Genomic DNA, 24,962 nt, shown 5'->3' with positions numbered 1-24,962 from the left:
TTGTCTACTTTGCTTTATTTCTTGGCCTGTTTTTTTTTTTTTTTTTTTTTTTTTTGGTTTTTCAAGACAGGGTTTCTCTGTGTAGCCCTGGTTGTCCTGGAACTCACTCTGTAGACCAGGCTGGCCTCACTCAGAAATCCGCCTGCCTCTGCCTCCCAAGTGCTGGGATTAAAGGCGTGTGCCACCACTGCCCGGCTCTCTCTCTCTCTTTTAATGTTTATTGTTTAAGTTATGTATACATGTGTGTCTCTGCGTAGGGGTATGTGCACTTGTGAGTTCAGGTGCCCAAATTGTCCAGGAGGAGTTGGATCCCATGGAGTTGGAGTTACAAGCAATTGTAAGATAACCATGTGGGCCGGGCGGTGGTGGCGCACGCCTTTAATCCCAGCACTTGGGAGGCAGAGGCAGGCGGATTTCTGAGTTCGAGAGTTCGAGGCTAGCCTGGTCTACAGCGTGAGTTCCAGGACAGCCAGGGCTACACAGAGAAACCCTGTCTCGAAAAACCAAAAAAAAAAAAGATAACCATGTGGGTGCTGAGAACTGAACTCGGGTCCTCCGCAAGTGCAATAAGTACTCTTAACTGCTGAACCATCACCCTGGTCTCCAGAGGACAACTTTCCAGACTAGGTTCTTGCCTTCCACCATCAGCCCTATGGATTAAACTCAGATTGATAACTTTCTTGTAAGGCAAGAGCTGAACGACTTCATCAGTCCAGAAATAACTCTTTAAGGAAGGTGGTGTGACTCAGTAGTTAAAGGCACTGGATTTGACCTCAGAGAGGTCGACCAGATGGCTCAGTGGGCAAAGATGCTTCTTCTAAGCCTGATGGATGACTTGTGTTCCATCTCCAGGACCTACATGGTAGGAAGAAAGAACCAAAACCTACAAGCTGTCCTCTGATCTCCACATGTGTGCTGTAGCACTCATACTCCTCAACACAAAACAAATACATGAAAATGTATTAATTAGAGCTGGGTGGTGGTGGTGCACATCTTTAAATCCCAGCACTTGGGAGGCAGAAGCAGGTGGATCTTTGTGAATTCAAGGCCAGCCTGATCTACAGAGTGAGTTCCAGGAAAGCCAGGGCTACACAAAGAAACCCTGTCTCAATAATAATAATAACAATAATAATAATAAAGCAACATCAAATATAACAAAACCTCTTGTACCTATTAAATGTTTGTTACCCCTGGCCCTAAATGCCTTTTTTGGATGTTTCATGGAAATGTAGTCCCATACTATGTGGGCTATTTGTGACTGGCTTTTTTCACTTTGCACAATGTTTTCAGTGGTCACCTATGGTATAGCTTGTGTTTGTGCTTTTCTTTTTATTGCTGAATAATACTCCAGTGTATGGACATATGTCATTTATTTCATTTATTCATCAATTTGGACATTTGAGTTTTTCTACTTTATGGCTATTCTGAATAGCCTGAGTATTCTGAATAGCTGCTTTATACATATGTGCAAGTTTTTGTGTGACAGGGTGAAATTTTTCAGTTAATTACTAACAAGCATTTATTAACTGCCTGTTGTGACATAGCATGGGGTTAAAGGGAAGTTGAAGGGTAAGATGGAGGAAGGCAAAGACCCAAAGCATCCATACATATAAATTGTAATTACTGTCCTATGACTAGTTGGGGAGATCAGACTACATTTTTGAGAAATACTTAAATGAGTGACAACCATTCACTTTTGAGTGCTGACTTAATTCTGATAGTCAGGCCACAGTGGATCAGCCTTCCTGTGCAAAGGAAACTGAAGGAGGCCACACAGCTAATGAGGGAGTAAGCCCAGACTGGTATCACTGTCCCAAAGACTCAGACTGTCCTGAGACATGTAGCTCAAACTGACCTGGATTGTAACATGTAGTTGGGCTTGACATCAAAATTAACCTATTAAACTAACTATAAATCAATTAAACAAAAAAGGAAAGAAAAAAGACTTGGAAAAAAAATCAACACACACACAACACAACACACTCACATTCCTGCATGAATGCAGATAAGACAAGTGATACAAAATGTTATAGTATAGTGTAATCTATAGTTGATAGATCTGGATGGAGTGTGATTATGTGGGGATCAGTATATTAGCCACTCGGTATTAAAGTATATACAAATACATTTTAAAACTAAGTATCTAGAGGACCAGCAAGATGAGGCAGTGGGTGAATGGATGTGGTACTAAGCTGAGGGCCTGAATTTGGACTCAAGCACTTAATGTTAGCTTACAGGCGATTCCATTAGGCTTCTCCTAGAGACCTAGTAAAGGTTTACGTCATCACCTGCCGCCATCACCTGAGGCCAAGTTGGGAGGCGGGTGTGTGTGTGTGTGTGGTGGTGGTGGTGGTGGGGGCGTGCAAAAGGACTGCTTGCCACACCAGTTCTCTTTTTTCTTTTTTCTTTTTTTGGTTCTCTCTCTCTCTCTCTCTCTCTCTCTCTCTCTCTCTCTCTCTCTCTCTCTCTCTTCCCATGTATTCCTGGTCTCTCTCCCGATTTCTGTCCTCTGTCCCCAGTCTGCCTCTACCCCTTCTCTGGGCCCTCACTCCCCTCTCTCCCTCCAATAAACCCCCTTTGTACCACCCTTTGTACCAGATCTGTTGCATGGAGTGATTTCTCAGGGGGATACCTTGGCATGGGTGCACCAGATACTCCACCTCCACCACCCCACTCCTGCACATTCTATTTTATAACAACCTATGGGGGGCATAGCCTCTTGTTACCCCAGTGCTGTGCTGAACAGAGAATGAGGATTCCTGATCTTTGCTGGTTAGTCTAGCCCCTAAAACAGCAAGCTCTAGGCTCAGTGAGAGACCTTGTCTGAAGAGAATAGTGGGGAAAGTTGTAGTGTTGTATGTATTATGTATGTATTATGTTGTTGTATGTATTATGCCTCATGACATGCAATTGGCTTCCTTGTATCTGTGGGCTCTGAATCTATGATTCAGGAACCATGGGTTGAAAATATTTTTTTAATGAGTTATTTACTTTTATGTTCATTGGTGTTTTGCCTGCATGTATGGCAAGTCTATGTGAGGGTGTCAGAGTCCCTGGAACAGGAGTTACAGACAGCTTTCATGTGAGTGCTAGGATTTGAACCCAGGTCTTCTGGGAGAGTTGCCAGTGCTCTTAACTTCAGAGTCATCTCTCCAGCCCCAGTTGGAAATACTTTTACCTTTTTTTTCTTTTTGGGAACAAGCGTCTGCCTTATCATGTCCCTCCTCCTGGATGGCCTTGAAATTACAGTGTCCTTCTGTTTCTGTCTCTGGATCAGTGTGATATCATGTTTTACCAGGGCCAGTTTGAATTAAAAAAAAAAAAATTAACTCTGTGTGTGTGTGTATGTGTGTGTATTTTGCCATGCTTGAATGTGAAGGTCAGAGAACAATTCCCAGGAGCTGACTCTCTCCTTCCACCATATCTCTACCTCCCATCCCTCCGTAGACATTTTGGGATTAGAGATACGTGTCACCACATCTGACTGCTTAACTGGGTTCTGGGGATCAATGAGATCAATCCCAGTACTGGTACAATAGAAGGAGAGCACGCACACACACACACACACACACACACACACACACAGAGCAATTTACTTACTTTTATTTATTTGTTTATTATTTTGAGCTAGGGTCTTACTATGTAGCCCTGGGTGTCCTGAAACTCACTATGTAGACCAGGCTGGCCTCAAACTCACAGGGATCCTCCTGCCTCTGCTGTGCTGGGATTAAAGGTTTGTGGACTCTGGGCTTAAATGTAATTTTAAATACTCATATCTTTACCCTGGAGGTTGCTCGGCAGTTGCTGCCATATGCCTGATAACCTGAGTTGTCAGCCCCAAATCCCACAGTAGAATGAGAATAGATTCCCAGGAGTTGTCCTCTGACACTGGTGCTCAAGTTGTGGCAACACACACACACACAAAGAGAGAGAATATTTAAAAATTTTAACACATCTCTGTATTGAACATGTAAGGTTTCTTTTGTTGTCATTTTTCCCTAACAATACACTGGTGAGTACTTACATAACACTGCACAGGTTGAGTTATTAAAACTAATCTAGAGATGACTGACGGTTTGGGAAGGTGAGGGCCTGTTGAGCCCATGGTCTCAGCAACTCAGGAAGTTGGAGCAGACCAGCATAGCAAGCCCCGGTCTTAAAATAAACCAGCAGATAAAATTTGGGGGTAGCTGTGCAAGTTACATGTCATTTTATATCAGTGACTTGAGCATCTGTACATCCTGTAGCTTCAAGGGTCCTGGAACCACTTAAATAGATGGTTGAAGAATGACAATTTTATTAGAATTTTTAGGGTGAGGGTAGGGGTCTAGGTGGGCAAGAACAGGACCAGAAAGGCAAGATGGGGTTACTGTAGAGAGAGGAGGCTCAGGGAAGGTGGAAGATGTTAAAGTAGCCTGATTTGCCTGGTAAACTTGTTGCCTAAGAAGCTTACTGTCTCTGTCTGCTAACCTAGGCCTAGTCCTGGAAGCTTCTTGCCTCTGTATAGTCTAATCTAGGGCTAGAGTGTTTTCAGCCTCTGAGACTTGCTGTTGAATAAGCTCACCCGTTCCTAAGTTTTTCTGATCTCTGGCTGGCTAGTTTAACTCAGCTATCCTAGCTCAAACGCCTCTCCAAGCTGACTGATTCAATCTGGCTTCTCTCAGTTTCTGACTGAATTGCTCTGTTTGGCATCATACTAACTTGGGCAATTTATTCTAACCTTCTGGCTCCTTCTTGTTTTCTGGTTCCTTCTGCCTTCACCTGTGTCTAGCTTGTTTTCTCTCTGCAGCCTGTCTCTGTACCACAGTCCCAGTAAAATGGTCTCTTCTCTGACTGTACTGCCCCTCAGATAGCTCCCTTCCCCTCTTGTCTTGTGAGAGTTGGGACTATCCTATTCTGTAAAATGTTTCTCCTTTTTTTTCTTTTATTTGTTTAGTTTTTGGTTTGTTTTGTCACTTTCTCTGCCACTTAAATATCACGTTCAACCATGGGTGTTTTCTTCTATAAACTGCTTTTACCTCCATTATTTGGGATTAAAGGTGTGTACTAAGGCTGAGCGGCACCACAGCTAGAAACAGGTTTTTTCCAGTAAGCAACACAGTCTCAGGGTTCACTGTGTGATCAAGTATCCTGCAACAGAAAGATGTTGGGGATAACTTGGGATTGATGAATATGTAGGGGAGGTATTGGCTTGGTGGTGATGTGAATAAAAATAGTCAGGGGCTGGGGCTGAAGAGATGACTCAGCAGTTATTGTTCTTCCAAAGGTCCTGAGTTCAAGTCCTAGCACCCACATGGTGGCTCACAACCATCTGTAATGGGATCTGATGCCCTCTCCTGGTGTGTCTGCAGACAGCTACAGTGTACTCATATAAATAAAATAAATAAATCTCTAAAAAGAAAAAATAGTCAATGGCTTTAGAGCAACTGCTAGAACTGTCATTTTGCTGTATGGGAGCACCAGAGAGACATTTCTTCTTCTGAATAAATTAATTCGGTTTCCAATGGTCTGGAAGTCTTGTGCTCTTTGCCTCTGGCCTTCTGTCCAGCCCCAGCTGAGGTTGGGAGGAGTGTCTTCAATGTCATGAAGAAAGTGGAATTTGAATGGAGTACAAGACAGAATGAGTTATTTAACGTCTACAAATGAGATTTCTTATTGGAGTTACCAGTGTGGTAACTCTAGAACCAATGGCTCGATGTTTTCTGATGTTTCCACTTCCTTTCTGTATGACCCTGGGCAAGTTGTTTAACTTCTAAGAACACTCATCCATCCTGCAGGCTGTTAGGTTGTAAATATCACACCCTGGCCCCGTGCATGATTCAGGGGAGGCACTCAGTACATATAAAACTTCCTGCTACTTTGAAGAGAACTTTGGGAAGAACCAATTAAACAAAATTTCCTTACATTTTAATTAATTTATTGGGGGGGTTGCTGCAAAGGTCACCATTCTTATATGCAGGTCAGGGGACAACTATGGTAGTTGATGTTCTCCTAACAAAGCTAGAACTTATTTATTGTGTTTGGTTTTTTGTTTTGTTTTCCTAGCCAGGGTTCTCTGTGTAGCCTTGGAACTCAAATTCCGATATCTGCCTGCTTCTGCTTTCCAAGTGTTGAGGTTAAAGGCCTGGCCTCGTTTGTGTGTGTGTGTGTGTGTGTGTGTGTGTGTGTGTGTGTATGTGTGTGTGTGTGTGTGTGATATAGAGGGGGAGTATAGAGTACATGTGAGTGCAGCAACATACATGCCTGATACACATGTTAGAATAAAAAAAAATTTTCTGGCCAAGAGAGGGGCTGGAAAGATGGCTCAGTGGTTAAGAGCACTTGCTGCTCTTCCAGAGGACCCTGGTTTGATCCCCAGCACTTACATGGTGACTCACAACCATCTGTAACTCCAGTTCCAGAGATCCAGTGCCTTCTTCTGACTTTTGATGGTACTAAACATGCATGTGGTATAAACACAGACATCCAAGAAGAAAACTCACATATAAAATAAATACAAAAAAAATTGAGAGAGAAAGATAATAAAAACTCTGGCTTTGGTATATACCCAATACTCAAGAAGGGCTGGATCATTACCCAGCCCAGGGCCTACCTCTAAGGAGGCAGACTCACTTTAAGTCATGCTAAAGAGAAAGGTGGAATAACTGGTACTTTAATGAGATACTGTACTGGTCCTACCCATAATCTCACTCCTAGTGCTTACTGGGCTACAGGTCCATAGCATCACAGGCATTTCGCTTGTATATCTATCTCTGTTTTTTTTTTAATTATTCTGAAAATCATAACTTCTCTTTTTCTTCTTTTCATCTCTTTTGCTAGCCCGCTTTTGGAATATTTTAGATTCCCCCCCACCCTGACCTCACCCTGGCCTTGTCATGCCGTCATGCCATTTGTCTAAACCTTCCTCCCCATCATGTAGCTGCTTGTCTGTCTACTATGTGTCTGACCTCCACGCTAGCTTAAATAGCACGGCTTTCCCTCTTCTTCTTCCATTATCCTGACGTTTAATGTTAGCCTGCACTGGGTTTTTTTTTTTAAAAAAAACTAAATTGTCCTTGCGTCTCTTTGAGCTCATTCTTAAATTCTATTATTAGTGAGACTACAGTTCCAAGCAGTATCAATGTGACAGTCAGGATACAGCTTGCAAGCAGTCAGGTTGTCTCTTCCTCCTCTTTGGGTTCTGAGACTCAAATTCAGGTCAACAGATTTGTGTGGCTTTTCTCCCTGGAGCCACCTCAGCAACCCAGAGCTGACTTCTGAGAGAAGTGACTGGTTGGAGTTGTTAGTTTTTTGTTACCAGTTCTCTCTCTCTCTCTCTCTCTCTCTCTCTCTCTCTCTCTCTCTCCTGTGTGTGTGTGTGCGCACACGCGTGTGTGTAGGAGGCACATGTGTGTACATGCATATGGAGACGAGAGGACAACCTTAAGTATTATGCTTCCTAGGTGACATCTACCTTATTTTTGATATGAATCTCTGGCTGGGACCCAGAGTCCACTGATTATCCCAGGGCCAGCCTCTGTCTTTCCAACACTGGGATTACAGACTTGAGCTGGCCCTTCTCCGTGGCTTCTGAGGACCAAACTCATGTTCTTAAGCTGATGCAGTAAGCATTCTACCAAATACGTGACCTCCCCAAACCCAGTTTTGGGACAGGGCTTAGGTAGCTGAGGATGGCTTTTGAGCTATACCACCCCTCCTGCCTATCTTAGAACTCTGTGTCTCCCACTTCCTTCTTCCATAGGACTTAACAGCATATCCTGCTGTCTGTCCTCTCCAACCACCAGAACGAATGCTCTATGTACAGAGAAGTTTCATCTGTGTCACTCCTATATATTGAGTGCCTAGATCAATAAGTGGAACACAAATTGGTCATATTAGCCAAGCCTGGTGTGGCTCATACCTACAATCCCATCCCAGCAATCATGAGGTTGAGACAGGAATATTGCCAGGAGTTAAAGACCAGCCTGGGATACAGAGTAATGATCTGTCTCAAAAGAAAAAAAAAAAATCACACACCAATTCAGTAGGATGATATACCCCTGTGAGCCTAGGACTTGGAAAAACAGAGGTAGGAGGAGTAGTTTCCATTTACCTAGATGAAGAAACTTAAGAAAAAGAGGAAAGAATGTTGCATTTGAAATCCATTCTGGGTCTGTATATGTGTGATGTGGGAAGGGCTTGCATCATAGGTGTCTTCTCAGGAGACAGTGGGGATAGCAGATAAAGCCCTGAAGCTGGATGAAGTCACTTGGGGATTAGAGATCTGAGGCATTCATATCTCCAGAACAGGGAGATGAGACAGTGGAAAAGAAAAGGCAGGGTACCACCAGGGGATGACACAAGGGCTCTAGCCAGGACTCCTTGCCCAGGAAAGCACTCCCTAGATGTAGGTGTGAGTAATTCCCAGGCTTCTTTCTCACCCTCGGGTTTGGTGCTGGGGAGTATGTGTGAGGTTGTATGAGGCGCACTCGTGTGCGTGCGTGCGTGCGTGCGTGCGTGCGTGCGTGCGTGCGTGCGCGTGCGTGCGCGTGCGTGTGCGTGTGCGTGCGCGTGCGTGAGCGTGCGTGTGCGTGTGTGTGTGTGTGTGTGTGTGTAGGCAAAACACATCACACATGACTGGTGCTGTAGAGGTTGCAACATCTCTCTGAAACAGACAGAAGCTGCTACTGAGTTGTGCTGCATGGTCCTTAGTTCTCACTGGATGGTCCTTAGCTCTCACTGGATTGTCCTTAGCTCTCACTGGATGGTCCTTAGCTCTCACTGGTCCAGAGGACACAATGACCAGGCTACATAGAGATCACTTGAAGTGAACTCCAAGATTTTTGTTTTTGTTTCTTTTTAATTTGTGTATGTCAGTGTGCAAACATTCATGGTGTCAGTTCAAGCAGACCACAATGGACACCAGTCCTTGCCTTCCACCTAGTTTGTGGCATCATCTCTTCTTTACTTGCCACTGGGAATGCCTGGCTTCCTGGCCCATGAGCTTCTGTGGATTCTCTTGCTTTCGGGCTCCCATTTCTCTAGAAGAGCACTGAGATTTCAGGCACAGGATACCACATGGGGATTTGAACTCAGGTCCTCAGGCTTACATGGCAAGCACTCTATCTACAGAGCCATGTCCCCAGTGCAGAGTTTTAGTTTTAGGCCCATGGTATTGGAGACTACAGATATGATGACCTCCTGAAGGGATCCAGACCTGTGATCTGACATTAGAGTGAGCTAGCTCAAGATGAACTGCTTTCTCTGAGGAACAATTCCATGGAAACAGGAGGCTGTTCTTGGGGAGGATTTTCATACTAGGTAGGGACAGCCATAAACTCACCTTAAGGATTAGTAGGCCATTTCAGAAACTGTTTCAGTTTCTTGTTGGCCTCTTTCACTCACTCTGCCAAATACCTGGTTTCATCTTGTTGTCTTGCTGGAAGCACTATAGTCTCTCAAGCTTGTTTTCTTGTCTGGTAGAAGCTGCTTATGAGATCGGAGGCCCCTCTGGCCAAGCTTGGCCCTGCCCCGGGGCAGAGATAAACAGGCCCAGAATCCATTTCTCAGATTGCAACACTGGTGAGTCAGGCAGGGTCGGACAGCTGCTCCCTCCCAGGCACCCCTTGGCTGTACCTGATAAGGAACCTCATCGCTCATTCCAGAGCACCGTCTTGCGAGTGCACAAGTATAAACAGACACTCCCAGGCCCTGGTGTTGTCTTAGAGTAAATTATTGACATTCTGAACGGCTGAAACCTGGGGAAAGGAGAAAGTAAAACGAACAGATTCAATAGACTTCAGTTTTCTTTAGCAAAGCCACGGAAAGGTTTTTGAACTTATTATTCAGCCCAGGGCAGGCTCAGGAGTTCCTTAAAGCTATGGAGACAGGAAGGAAGAAGGTTACACTAGGGGAGGTCCACTCAGGAAAGAACAAATGGCAAAATACCCAGAGAGAAATGTGTGCCTACGTTCGCCACAGACAGAGACAATGGATGTTGTAGCATCCTCAAAAAAAAAAAAAAAAGGAAATAAAACTGATTTCCCAAAGTGAATGACCTCCTCCTATAAATGATGTATAAGGAGTGGGAGAAATGGGCTGCTAAGAGCATAGTAACAGTTACATAAGACCAGTACTCATGTCACATTATGCCTGGTCATCAGTATTTCCCATAGTACACCTGGTCATCAGTATTTCCCATAGTACACCTGGTCATCAGTATGTCCCATAGTACACCTGGTCATCAGTATTTCCCATACTACACCTGGTCATCAGTATGTCCCATAGTACACCTGGTCATCAGTATTTCCCATACTACACCTGGTCATCAGTATGTCCCATAGTACACCTGGTCATCAGTATTTCTCATTCTCCCTGTGGAAAGCCGTTCATAACGTCTAAGGCTTTCTTTTACATTGACCTTTTCCATTGAACTCCATCAAGCTACTCAATCTGGGAGGGCATCGAAGCCCTTATTTCACAGATGAGGAAATTTGAGACTCAGGGAGGATATAAGCAGCTTACTGAGGCATAGTGAAGAGCAGGGAGGGGTAGATTTGTCCTAAGTAACTAAGAGTTAAAGCACTGCCTAGGGCTGGAGAGATGGCTCTGCAGTTAAGATCCAGTGCAGCTCCTGCAGAGGATTTAAGTTTGGCTCCCAGTACCTACAAAGGGGCTTACAACTGTCTGTAACCTGTAACAACAGTTCCCGGGAATATGGCTCTCTCTCTTTTGGCCTCTAACAGCACCAGGCACATAGTACACATGCCTTCATTCGAGCAGACACTCATACATATTAAACAGAAATAAATCTTAAAAAAAAAAAAACCTCCAAACAACATCATGATTCTCCTTTAGGATGTTTTCTTTGCTAAGACGCTTGCAGAGCTAACCCTCTATTACACGCGGAGGGAGCAGCCTTCCACCACCAGTGTGGTCTGCAAGTTTCCGTTATGAAACACTGCTCTGGTTATTTTGCCAAGTTCTTTGCTCACAGCAGTCATATCAGTGACGAGGAAAACACCATGTAGAATTTTTAAGCCCCCACTCCTGGCCTTTCTTTCTTGAGTGTCCCTTCCTTGACCCCCTTTTACTGTCCTGTATACATGCTGTGGTTTTAGAGGCAATGACTACGGGTCCTCTAGGTGCCACTGTGTGTGTGTGTGGCGGAGGAGCAGAGGGTACAACAGCTCCTGGCTTTTTGGCATAGGACTTTATAAATGCACTTAACCCCTTATCTTAAGGGGTGGTCAGATAGGTGTCCTGAAATTGAGACCTCTTTTGGAGTCTTGAAGGTAGAGCTTTTCTGACTTTGGCCAGCATCAGAAACATCTGGGGTACTTGTTAAAGACAACGATCTTCAGGCCTCACCCCAGACCTTCTGAATCAGAATTCCCAATGGCAGTTCCCAGACAGGAGTGAGCTTAACAAGCTCCCCAGGTGTTTCTGAAGTCTTGGGCCAAGCTTGAAAATCACTATCTTAGCACAGGGGTGGAAGCTAATCAGGCAAAGGAAGGTGGGGGAGCCACTCTAGGAGAGCTGGTAGCAGCAACAACACCCTGGGGAGTCTGGTGCAGACAGTGAGAAAGACAAATCTTGTTTTGTTTTGTTTTTTTTCTTCCTTCAATAAAGCGATCAGATAAAGGTGGTTAGAAGTCTTTTCACACATGTCTACTGACAGATTTCTCCTAAGAGAAAGCAATGAATTGTCCTTTTTCTCCCCAGAACATAGAATGAAAGTTACCAAGGACTGGTGGGAATGGGGAAGAGGGGTTATTACTTAAGGAGCACATAGTTTTTTTTGGGAATGATAAAAAGGTTCAGGAAATAAACACTAGTCATAGTTGCACACTATTTAATTTTTTTTTGCTGTTGCATTGAATATTTAAATATGGTTAACACTGTACATTTTATATGCATGTTAGAGTTAAAAAAATATAGCTGGCATATTAAAGTTGAATGATAGGAGCAAATGATCTTTAATTTAGCCCATTGCTCCTGTCTCATGACATTGGTCTTGTGAGCGTGTGTGTAATATTTTTAAAGGGGACCCAGCTCATAGTACCTGACCTGACAAAGTCCAGGTGTGCATCCCAGGGAAACAACAATAAATAAAGCTTCTGAGAATACTTGGCACTATTCTGCCTCTTTTACCTTTGTTGGCTCCTTATGTTCACGGTCACTTTTGAGCCCTGCAGAGCAGTATCTCTCAAACTTGTTTAGGGAACCATCTGAGAACTTTGTTCAACTGCATATGTTAATTGAGAAAGCCTAAGGCCCTTTAAGAGGCATTTCTTACTAGTTCTCAGATGATGCTGACACTCTGGTCCATTCTGGAAGGGCTGTATAAATTTCATCTTCATTCACACTGCATCCTCAGAGTCATGAACACATGGTTGACATAGGAGTTCAGAGGGCAGAACTGCGTCTTTGTTCTGCACTATAGTTTATTTAGGGTGCTTCTATCAGTCCCACACTTTGTGATTTTAAAAATTACCTCGACTTACCTCAAATTTCTGTAGAATGAGGATGTCAGTATCAAATTATTTCTGTTCTTTGCTGCTTCTACTGCAGTCCTGGAATTATTGGCCTTGTTTGTATAGAGGGTAAATGAACCCTGCTTTGCAAGCTCTGGGGAAGCCTTACTGTAGTCTACAATCCCTGCAAACAAATTCCATCTGAAGAGGGAGCAGAGTGCAGAGAACATGCTGGTGTGGGAATTTCCAGATTTGGACGCCAGTCTGAGTAATTGCCACTTTGGCCTCCTCCATATCCAAACAGCATTTGTAACACTGTGTGAGAGGCTGGTTCATAAGGCACATGAATGTAATCATACTGCCATTATTTACTACTATCGTTTATGTTGATGGTAACGACACTGGCAGTTGAGCGATGAAGTGTGTGGGGAGGTTGGGGGAGGGGGCGGAGGGATGCAGGATGGCAGGAGAAAGAGGAACTACATCTCCCAGAACCCCCCTGACAAGCTTACACCGCGACGACGACGCTCCTCCCCCTCCCACCGGCGCCCCGCCTCCACGATGACGTCACAGAGGTGACATCACGGCGCCCAGAGCGAGGCTAGGGTAGAGAGGCCGACCGAGCAGGAGTCGTCGGCTTGTAGAGGAAGCAGCTGGGAGCTGGCGAGAGCGTGAGCGGGCGGGCAGGCGAACGAGCGAGCGCAGGCGGGAGGGAGCGGCGCACGGCGCAGAGCAGCGGCAGCCCGGGCCGCGGCGGAGCCTCAGCCGGAGGGCAGCCCGAGCGGGCGCCTCGGTCCCCGCCCCCACTCGGCGGGGCAGTGCCCGGTGTTCCCCCGTGCGGGGGGCGGCGGCGGCGGCTGAGCGGACCCCACGGGACCGCGCGGGTGTTGCCATCTCGGCCGAGGAGCCGGCGAGGCCGCGGGGCCCTGCGAGCTGGGCCCGGGGCCCGTGACAGACGGGCCAAGGAGGGGAGAGAGGCGGCGGCGGCGCAGGCGACGGGGAGGCAGCGGCAGCGGCGACACCATGTCATCCCCCAGTCCGGGCAAGAGGCGGATGGACACGGACGTAGTCAAGCTGTATCCTTCATGGAGGGGAATTCGGACTGCGTGTGGGGCGGGTGGGGGTGCCCAGGCGAGGGCTCCGGCCAGGCCACCGGCCGCGCCTCCCCTTCCTCTCCCGGTGCCTACGGCGGCCCCTTGGCACCTCCTCGGAGCCGAGGGCTTTTTCAGTCCCCCTTTATCTGCAGCCCCCCTAGATGTGCGTTGTTCTTCGCCCTCCCTGCACCCCTCCTCCCCGAGCCCCTGACTTTTCCTCTACGACGTTTGGATTCCTAAGACGGCCCTTTCTTAGGGGTCTGTGGAGGGGTATAACTAGCCGCCTTCTTCGTCACTGGGCGCTCATCTTCAGGGTCTTTGCTTCCTGTTTGCTAGCTTTGGGTTTATGGACTCATTATAGAAATTCCTGAGAGGGAGGCTCTTCTCTTTCTCTCGTTCTCTTTCTCTTTGAGGTGTCCCGGTTCCTTCCACTCACAGTGCTGCTTTAACTGGGGTAACTCAAGCGACCTTCTTTATCCCTAATTCCTTTCTATATTAGGAAGAGAGTAGCCTGCCCAGGGCCCCCTCTTGTAATAAAGAGCTTCGTGTGTTTTAAATCAGACACTCCTGTTAAGCCTTCTGGTCTGGAGAACCTTCCTGTTTTTCTTTCTACTGACAAAGCCTATCCCACTCATAGTGCATGCAGTGAGGACCCCCAGGCCCTCTTAGCAGGCAGGCCACCCTCCATATTGTGGATCTGACAGCTGGGAGGAAGGAGAGAAAGGAGCTCTCGAACAAAATAGCCACTTGAGCAAAACTCCCTCTGTGAGGGTACGGTTCTTGGGGACTACTTGCCCTGATCTGGGCCAAGTGACACCTTTAATTTTCTACCCCTTCCCCCAACTTTATGTACACCCGAGGTTGCTGTGGGAGAGCTGTAACCGATAAGAGTCCTCCAGGCAGTGGTTTTGATTGGAATCCAGGCTGATTTTTTTCATAACCAGTAGAGAAATTCGCGAAGGTTCCCTAAGACAAATCGAGTATTTAAAAAATGTTTTTATTTTTTGAGGGTGGGGGCGAGAGCCCAGTGTTCTAAATAGCTAATCCCCAGGGAGAGGGTGAGGGGGGGCGGGAGTGTGTGAAAGGCTGTTAACAAGTCCTGTCTCCTGTTTCTCTTTTCTGCCTTGCCCCCATCCCCCAACCATTTCCCCCTGTTGCAGGATTTTGTTTATATAACTCAAGTTGTTTGTCTAGATTCTTCAGGTGAATTCCTCCTTTTATTTGTTGCTGTTTTTGATTGTTTCTTTTTTTCCTAAACATCAGTGGTGGCTGTCAAAAACTCAGTTATGGAATTTGCTGAAGTTTTTAAAAAGTAGTTTTTGCATAGGACTTTTAACTTGGGGGATGGGAGGAAAGTTGCCTAGGCAAGAGGTTTCTTTTTTGTTTTTATTTTATTTTTATTTTTTTGGCTAATACATCTTTTCAGGAATAAGAACATTTTTTTTTTCCCTTCTTGCCTAGGAGAGATCTGGCTAGAAATTAAGAATAGTGATTAAACTCACAAGTTTTAGGATTTGGAATCTAGAATTTGAGGGAAGGGCAGTAGGAAGGACCAGAGAGCAGCCAGTAAGAAAGGATAATATGCTATACAGACACTTAGACACATGTGAAATCAACTCTTTATGGGCTGTTTGTGATTGTGATTGTTTCACAATGCGTGAATGATACCAGGAATGCTGGCTTTTCATACAGCAGGAAAACTTGTAACCATGGCTCTGTATACATTTTACACAAAGCAGTTGGGGGGGGGTCATTATTTTTGTTTAGAAACTAGGAAATGACACGGTGCTAGACTTAGGAGTTATTTTTGTCTTGAATTGAGAGTTACCATCACACCTAATGCAAATTTCACCCTAATGGCTTAGAGTGGGGAGAGAACTCCAGCTGTTTTTGATCGATGTCAGATCCTCGCATTTTGTTCATACATAGATTTCTGAAAGATTGAGGATAAAGAGTGAGGCCTAACTTGACCCGATGCCTTTTCCTTACCGTGCCTTTTGTTCACACAGTAGTTGTGGCATCTAGAATGATCACCGCATTTAAGAGTCGGGGTGTGGGGGGCTGCGGTTGGGGGGGTGTCGAAGGAGAGGGAAACAAAGAACAGCAGCAGGGTGTCTCTCTTTCCCCCTCTCCGTAAGTGGCTTATTTCATAGCTTATTTTTAGTAGAAGATGAAGAAAGGCAAAGATGCATTGGCTTCTGTTCTTTCCCCACCTCTCTTGCTGACAAAAGAAAGCTGGGTTCTTTAAAATTGTAGATTTCTGAGATAAGAGGATAACAGTTTTGATTTGAAAGCTAGAGGCTATCTTTGCTTCAAGTTTATTTTCTGATTTAATGTAGTTTGGGAGTTGAAATTTCTCGGATTTCCTTTTGTGCGTGTGTGTGTGTGTGTGTGTGTGTGTTTGTGTGTATTGTGGAGGTGAGAGATTTTTATGGCCTCCTTTCTCAGTTGAATTCACATCAATAGGCCCAAGTAGAGTTTACAATTTTTGGGTAAGGTATACTTGGTGAAAAATTTAAGAGCGAATTCCCCAGTCTGTGCTACGGTGGGTACAATTGCCTGTCAGTGCTGAGGGTTAAAAATGAAACATGGTGGTAAGGAAGTAGAAGACAAGGTCTGAAGGAATGTCTGCCACTTGTCCTTGTCCCTCCGTGATTTCTTTGGTGGAGGCTGATAGCCAGTTTCATGGATGTCTCCTGTTTCAGCCCATTTTTGGCTGTCTTCTGGGCATAATTACACTACAAGGATTTACAGCCTGGCAGCAAGCTATATAGTAGGAAAGTAGCGGCGTTGGGGTAGGGAGAGAAGAGGGTGTTACTAATTGGTCACTGCTTTCCAGCACCTTGCTAGCTAGACAGAGTCTCCTTCAGAGCCAGTGATAATTTCTTTTGTGAGGGGTTGGTAGGATAGCTGACTCCCAAGTTATGCAGGGAGTGAGTGTTTTGCACCAATGCATTTAATCTGCTGGGCGATTATGCTCTGAAACTCTGACTCATTCATTGTTTCTCTTCTGATCCCCAGCTGAGGGTTGTGCAAACCTCCCCAGGAGCCTAGAGACTGATTTACATGACTTTTGGGTGCTGTGGAATAAAAACCACTTATCTTTAGCCTAGGTCCTGGAAAGTGGTCTTGAATAGTGCAGCCATTTGCTTGCCAGAGTCAGGTAGATTGCCAGCCTTGAGAGCAGCACAGGATCAGCCACCTTTGAGGTTTCCATCGGCAACCACTGATTATTTAGATTGTCTGAGAACTGGGACTCTGGTGACCTTAAGCGTGATTTGCCCTGAAGGAATATTGGTTGAAGTTCTCCCTGGTGGAGGAACAAACAGCTCAGGTTACATGGGTTTCCTTGTTGGTGGGGGTGACTGTCTCGCCCTGTTGCACAGCTCTGGTGAGCCTTTTATCTGTGAACCAGTGCCCCTGCTGAAGGCTAGAGCTGCTTGTTTTGGAAAAGCGTATGCAGGCAAAAGGCCGCAGGCACAGCTCCTTGCAGCTCATTGGCTGCTCTGTTACTACCCGGAAAAGGAGGAGGGGTGGAGCTACTAAACAGCTGATGGGAGTGTGTGACAAGAGTGTGTTTACATACAAAAGAGTGGGGGCTGGGGAGGCCTTGGGCTGCTGACAGAACCAAGGGTATTTTCAAGGGGTAAAAAAAGGAAAACCTGTACTCAGATTCAAGAAATGTTCAGAAAAGTAAACTAGAAAACAATCTGATCATAATGGGGACTTGGCACATGCTTCTATTGCTGTAATATTTGGAAATTTTAGAATATTATGAGTTTTCAAAGATTGTCTTTTCCAGAAGGATCTCAAAACAGGATATGCTGTTTTAAATGTCCTTAAGTGACTTACAGTTGGGGTTAGAGGTGGGGTGGGAACGGACCTCCAAAGCTGTAAGCTTGCTAGAATTTACAGAAAAGCTGGTGGCTGCTGTAAGCTTCAGAAATTTACTGGAACAAGTTCAAACCTCTAAATATTTGTGAACTTTCTTTGTGTCAGGCACTGTGTGTCTATGTGGAGGAGTTGGTGAGAAATTCACTGTGGTGGACGTAGTACTTCTGGAATTAGTTTTTAAATTCTACCTTTAAACCAGGAAGGACAGCATGTCAGGTCAGCATTATATGTTATTCTTTGCTTTTTGAATACTTCGTATTTTCAAAATTGATCCTCCCCTTTTGCTAGATGTGGTGTCTCACACCTTTAGTCGAAATAATTGGGAGGCAAAAGCAGGTGGATCTCATGGCCAGGGCTACATAGAGACCCTGTCTCAAACAACAACCTGATTGTTTAAAAAAAAAGAAAAGTTAAAAAGTAATGTTATGTGATGAGGATATATATGGGCATCTGAATGCCTTTTTAAATTTTAAACATTAAAACAAAAGCGTTGAAATGTGGAGCCATTTACCTCAGACTTTTAACTTTGGCGTTTTAGCTGTTAATCAGCAGTTATTCTATCCCCAAGTTATTCATTGTTTAATTTGTGTTCAAAGTGTAGACAGTCTTTTAACCAGCCCTGGTGTCCATTGGCAACCTGGTGGTTGACCCTTCATTTCCTGTGGCTTCTCTCTTGAGTTGGTGAGATGAAAGAACAATTTTATGGCCTTAAAGCTAAAAGTCAAAGACTTGGCAACTCCCAGTGTTTTGAGTTTGTCTTCCCTGCATAGATTTTGGTGACACAGGGATTATTATAGCACTTACTTTGGTAAATCAGGAACCTCTGAGTTTTGCAGTGAAGTTGTAGTAAAATACAAACAGGCTTACAAATTCAGCTTATAAGAGAGAAAACTCTTGTGTAGGTGTGACCTTGTAAGAGACCCTTTCTCTGTAGGCATGCATTAAGATGACCTGGCTTGTTAGTTTGGGTGTTGTGACTTCCCCTGCACCCTGACTGGTGTTTACATACACATACAATTGGGATCTCATTTAGTGTTAGTAGATTTATAGTTCCAAGAACCATTGGATTTTTTTAGACATGCAATTCAGATCCTATAATGCTTGCAATGTAGTAGCTTTTTACCTGGAGACCCAGAGAATCTGTGTTTTAATGAAACACTTTAATGAAAGACTTAGTTGGGTTTTGAAAGTGTTATAATAAAGTAATTGGGGGAAAATATAGGTTACAAAAAGGGAAAGAAAACAGCCACTCATAATCTTATCCTTTAAATAATAGTTTTCAAACTGGAGTGTGATCTTAATTACTTGGAGGGTTTGTGAAAACTGGTTCTGGATCCCACCTGTGGACTTCTTGCTTCAGGAGGTCTAGAAGTGGGGTCTGGGAAGGAGAGACTGTGGATTGAGATCATCCTCAAACCCTAGCCTGCTATTGTCTCTTCTGTGGCACTTACTCTTCCAGGATTTCTTGTTTCCAACATTGTGGCCGTATTATGTGTACCAGCTCTGTAACTGCTTTTCTCCTGTTAAAAACACTGCAAATAGGGCTGGAGAGAGGGCTCAGCAGTTAAGAGCACTGACTGAGTTCAATTCCCAGCAACCACATGGTGGCTCTCAACCATCTGCAATGGCATCTGATGCCCTCTTCTGGTGTGTCTGAGGACAGCCACCGTGTACATACATATCTATATCTATTATCTAGGGACAGAAATCAGACCAAAGGCTGAGAGGAGGGAAGAGCTATAAAGTGATAAAAGAAGTTTTGGGCACTTAGGCAGTGGAAGCAGGAGGATCAGGAGTTCAAGACTAACCTGAACTATGTGAAACACTGTCTCAAACAGTTTGAGGGAGGTTGAATGTGCTTGGCAGTGGGATCAGCTTCATGGGTGGTATTATGTAAGACAGCACTGAAACTTACCACATATATTCCTTTAAGAAGGTGTTTCCTAGCACTCAGGAGATAGAGGCAGCAGGAACTCCACTTAAGAGATCATCCTAAGCTACACAGTAAGACCATGTGTCAAAAGACCAAAGGCTATAGAGATGGCTCAGTGATTAAAGACACTTGCTGCTTTTGCAGAGGTCCTGGGTCTATTCAAGTACCTACATGGTGGTTCACAGTCACCCATGACTCCTGCTCCAGGGGATTTAAAGTCTTGTTGATTTCAGTGAGGGTTGGGGTGGGGGGAAGTAAGCATGTATGTAGTGTACACACATACATGTAGATTTATACATATAAGAAAGTTTTTTTTTTTTTAAATAGTAAAAAGAACAAACTCCCAAAAGCTATCTTCTGACCTACACACACATACATTTGGGAGTGGGGGCTTGTGTCTCACTGTTTAGCCCTGGCTACCTTAGAACTCTTTTGAGAACAGGCTGCCATCAGATTCACAGAGACCCACTAAGTGCCGAGATGAAAAATGTTCACCCCACACCTCAAGACTGTGTAATCATGTAGCCCTGGAGCATACTCTGTAGACCAGGCTGGCCTTCCTCAAGTGCTGGGATTAAAGGTGTGTCACTGAGCTCAGCGGAAAAATAGGTTTTTGGTTTTTATTTTAATTAATTTATTTATTTCATGTATGTGGGTACACTGTTGCTGTCTTCAGACACACCAGAAGAGGGTATTAGATCCCATTACAGATGGTTGTGAGCCACCACGTGGTTGCTGGGAATTGAACTCAAGACCTCTGGAAGAGCAGTCAGTGCTCTTAACCGCCGAGCTGTCTCTCCAGTCTGGAAAAATAGTTTTCAAAACTCAATGGCACAAATCACTTAACAGCATCTAAGTTGAGGCTAGCCTGGTCTACATAACAAGTTTTGGCTATCAGAGGTACATAGTGAGATTCTATGACAAACCCAATAACTATGGGTGAGATAATACAGACACTACTCATTTATCTACTTCTTCCCCCTTTTAGATGCTTGTGGTGCTTGTAGATCATGGAAGTGTGTGTGTGTGTGTGTGTCCCCATATGTATGTTATGTGCACACTGGTCAATCTACCTACCACTCTATAGCCTCAGACATTGCTCTTGTCTTTTTTAAGAGGGTTGAGTTTGAAACAAGATCTTACTATTATACAGCCCAGGCTGGCCTCACATTTCTGAGATCCACCTGCCTTGGGGCTTGAAATCTGGGATTACCGGTGTGTATCACTACCACCTATTTCCAATATATATATATTTAGGTTTATTTTATGTATATTTTATATATTATCTATATATTCCTATAGTACGTTAGCTTCCTTACTATAAGGAATCATATAGTATGTGTTGAGGTCCAGGAGTAACCCCCACAAACACATGAGCATGCATCTCAGTCACACAGGGAGGGTTTATTGAACACACACCCTGGGACAGATTGATCAGGGCCGTAGCTCAGAATTCAGGGGCTGAGGCTATGACCTCGAAAAGTTTTCTATGTCAGTTTATAAAGGCAAACCCCACAAAAATCATAATGAGTTCATACAAAAACACAAGGTGGCCGGGCGGTGGTGGCCCACGCCTTTAATCCCAGCACTTGGGAGGGAGAGGCAGGCGGATTTCTGAGTTCGAGAGTTCGAGGCTAGCCTGGTCTACAGAGTGAGTTCCAGGACAGCCAGGGCTATACAGAGAAACCCTGTCTCAAAAAACAAAAACAAAACAAAACAAAAACAAACACAAGGTGGTGGTGTGTGTAGGGCAGTCAGTCCTTTTTTCATGTTTAAGCTGACTCCCATTTTGCTTGGTCCTGAGTGAAGGCTGCAGCTGGGTTATTTTCCAAGGTGAGCTTTTCTCAAAATACGATAACAAACTTGAGCATAGCATAGTATTTGGTCATTGACCTTTAATTTGATGGGTCTTTCGTGAGGTTTATAGTTGTGGAATTTAAGATTAACAAAATTCATAACATACAGAACGTAACAGGGTGTGTGACCAGCATGATCCTGCTCTGAGTTAAGTTACTGTTCTGTGTCGGTGACTGGCAGGCAGATTATAGCAACAATATGAAATAGCTGGTGGGCATTGAAACAAAATGGCTACAGATGTGCTGGGGTGGGAGGGGGCAAACCTTAATGGTACATAGGTTCTTTTGACGTGAATTTTTATCATGGTCTTAATTTTGAAGGTCATTGTATAGTTTTAGGTCTCTGAGTGCTATTCTACTGTTTGGATGTGCTGTAACTTAGAAGTTTGTGTCTTTATAGAACTAGGCATTGGGCTCAGGGTCCTGTGCATGCTAGGCAAGGTCTGAAACACTGTACTTTTCCCTGGACCTTTTTGTTTTTTAAATGTTTAGATACTTTTTTTTTTTTTTGTGGAATTGTGTTTACTTGTATGCTTGTAAATCACATTTACCAATATCACATTTTCCACACATACAGAAGACCATTTGTGGGACTCACCTCTTTTTTTTCCTACCGTGTGGTAGGATTTGAACTCAGGTGATCAGTCTTGGTGGCAAGTGCCTTTACCTGTCAACCCATCTTGAAAGCCCGTTTGTTTTATTTTAAATTTTGAGACAGTCTCACTAAGCTATCCAGTCTGGTTTTGAATCTGCTCTATAGCCTAAGCAGGCCTTAAAAGATCTTTCTGTGTCAGCTTACTGAGATGGTCTTGCAGGTATGTCCTATAAGCCCAGTAAAGTTTACATCTTGTTCCTTAATATGCTTGAGCTAGCTATAGTTTTTAGTGGCTGTGAACATTTGTGTGGATGTGTGCTTTTTTTGGACTAAGAAATATTCTGCACCATGTGGTAGGTATGTGGTTAAGTTTTTGCTTGAGATAGGTTCACTAAACATCACAGGCTGGCCTTGACTTCTCCCATGCCCCCTGCTTCAACCTTCCTAGTTCTGGGATTAAAGGTTGTGCCACCTTAAACAGGGTTTATGTTTTACTTTTTAGAAGATAATTCAAATACAACTTTTACTAATGATACCTCTTCCGTAGATAGGTAAAACTCTGATGTTAAACTTTTTTTTTAAGATTTATTTATTTTATTTATATGAGTACACTGTAGCTATCACACCAGAAGAGGGCATCAGATCCCATTACAGATGGTTGTGAGCCACCATATGGTTGCTGGGAATTGAACTCAGGACCTCTGTAAGAGAAGTTCGTGCTCTTAACCTCTGAGACATTTTTCCAGCCCCCAAACTTGTTTAAGTTGAGTATTTTAAATGACTCACATTTAAATATACCCCCTCCCCCAAGTACTGCTTACAAGCCCCACTGTGTCAAAGCCAGCGTTACAACAACTGCCTCCCAATTGAAATTAGTGCTAAGCAGATGGCTGGGGTAAAGTATGTGAAAATCAGCGTTCTGATCCTTAGAACCAATTAAAGCTGATGCTGTAGCATGAGTGTGTAATCCTGTGCCCCAGTGACAAGATGGGAAATGAGGACAGAAGGATCCTGGAGGCCTGTGGGTTAGGTAGCACACATGCACACACACACACACACACACACACAGAGAGATTAAAAAAAAGAAATAAATGATTTAAAATTTTCTTTATGAAGTATTTGTTTTGTGGCCCGTTAGGAAATGCAGTCATAACTTTTGCTGACAGTATCTTTATAAAGGTCACCCTCTGCCTGTTGGAATTAAAGGCCCATGCCACCACTGGCCAGCTAAAGGTTTAGTGTTTTCATTTGTTTGTTTTTTGAGAGCATTATATGTTATAATAATGTAAATACCATCACTTTTGATGGATATAATGAAATCTATTACTTGTATACTAAAAAAATTAATAAAATGCTTTTTTTAAAAATGTTTATATTGTGGTGTACTTTGTAATCCCAGCACTTAAGCCTAAGGTAGGGCAGATGGGAGTTTGAAGCCATCCTGGGCTGTTCATAGGAAGACTCTGTCTCCAAAAAATGAAAATGGTTTTGGACTCTGTAAGAGTCCACACTGACTTAACAAAAGACACTACTTTGTGATGTTACTGTTACTTTTTTTTCGATAAATTACAAGCAGTTGTGTTTATAAGTGTCATTTACATGTGTGTTGCTTATTAATGTCAGCTGGAACTCTTAGACTGGATAACAAGGAAAACTTGGTTTTATTTATTTATTTATTTATTTATTTATTTATTTATTTATTGAAAACCTGGTTTTAAAGGCTGTTGTTTTTTGTTTGTTTGTTTTTTAGGAGACAAGGATTTTCTGTGTAGCCCTGGCTGTCCTGAAACTTGCTCTATAGACCAGGCTGGTCAAACTCAGAGAGATCCACCTGCGTCTGCCTCCCACGTGCTGGGGTTAAGGGCGTGCATCACCACTCCGCATCCTGGCGGAGTTTCAGCCTGATTTTAGGTTGGAGTCAGTGATGGTGTACTGAGTGAGTAGGCCATGTCTCCTCATTCTGGTGGTCCCTGGAGCATTAAATTAACACTTGTTTTCTCAGGAGGATTTGAGTCACGTGCACTGTGAAAAACTTTTCAGACAGAGGCCTGTCCTGGCTTCTGTGAGACTTGTAGTGCTTCCAGGGTTCTAAGGGAATAGCAGATTTGCCTGTTTTTGAGGCAGGGTCTCGTTATAGAGCACTGACACCTGCCTCTACCTTCCAAGTGTGCATTGTCTTATGTGTATGGGTGAGCTGTTATATCAAACCATATACATATAAGCATGATTGTTTGTAAGCTGGTTTTTATCATGCTTATCTATAAGCCCAGCAGAACCCAGGATCTCAGGAGCCACATGGGAAAAGCTTCAGAGTAATATGCTGGTGGAGGATGAATGATCCATTTGCTCCCCCTAGGATGCTAGGTGGGCAGTTTGAGTAAATGGTTCTCTTCAGACTGCCTTGATGAGAAGTCTGGAAGTTGTCCCAAGTCTGTATAAGGGAGAGCTATGTCTTGTCACTCTGAGGAAGACAGGCTGGTGGGTGGCTGCCACTGAAAGGAACACCATTTCAGCATAGAATATTACTGGTTTGGAAATGGGATAGTTGGCTTTTGTCCCACTTCCTGGTTTCTAATTTGTAAATTATTTTTAGGGTGGCATATATGAAAATAGGAGGTACCCCCAACTTACTGATGTACATTTCCTCTTTCAGTATCAAATACAATGCCTTTTAAAAAAAAAAAAAACCAACTGTGTGTGCACACAGTGTGCATGTGCACACAGTGTGCATGTGCACACAGTGTGCATGTGCACACAGGCCTGGGTGCACATGTAAGGTCAGAGGACAACTTTGTGAGGTTGATTTTCTCCATTCACCTTTATGGGTTCTAGGGATCAAACTCAGGTTGTCAGGCTTACAAGGCAAGTGTCTTTTAACCACTCAGCCATCTTGCTGGCCCAGAAAATTTGTCTATGTATCATGTTTTTAGTATGTATGCTTTTCAAGTTTTCTTGGATTATAAAACCTTAGTTGTTAGCCGGGCGGTGGTGGTGCACACCTTTAATCCCAGCACTTGGGAGGCAGAGGGAGGCGGATTTCTGAGTTCGAGGCCAGCCTGGTCTACAGAGTGAGTTCCAGGACAGCCAGGGCTACACAGAGAAACCCTGTCTCGAAAAAACAAAAAACAAACAAAC

General features: G+C 44.1%; 1 protein-coding gene across 3 annotated transcripts in view; it reads left to right on the top strand.

Annotated features, from left to right (window-relative positions):
- The first annotated feature begins 13,046 nt into the window (after positions 1-13,046).
- The window catches only part of Ube2h (ubiquitin conjugating enzyme E2 H), a 95,199-nt gene continuing 83,283 nt past the window's right edge, over positions 13,047-24,962 (top strand). The window contains exon 1 of one of the 3 annotated variants that reach the window (XM_028762533.1): positions 13,047-13,531. In XM_028762533.1, coding sequence (XP_028618366.1) covers positions 13,479-13,531 — 53 coding nt within the window. In that variant the 5' untranslated portion in view covers positions 13,047-13,478. Of the gene's footprint in view, positions 13,532-14,733; positions 14,753-24,962 lie in introns of those variants that run through there. The other 2 variants (XM_028762532.1, XM_028762534.1) reach the window with 2 other exon arrangements.

The sequence above is a fragment of the Grammomys surdaster genome, unplaced genomic scaffold (genome assembly GCF_004785775.1).
Source record: "Grammomys surdaster isolate TR1022 unplaced genomic scaffold, NIH_TR_1.0 134, whole genome shotgun sequence".
In the NCBI taxonomy this organism is placed as follows: domain Eukaryota; kingdom Metazoa; phylum Chordata; class Mammalia; order Rodentia; family Muridae; genus Grammomys; species Grammomys surdaster.
The sequence above is the reverse complement of the archived record's forward strand: the minus strand, read 5'-3'. Positions and strand labels throughout refer to the sequence as shown.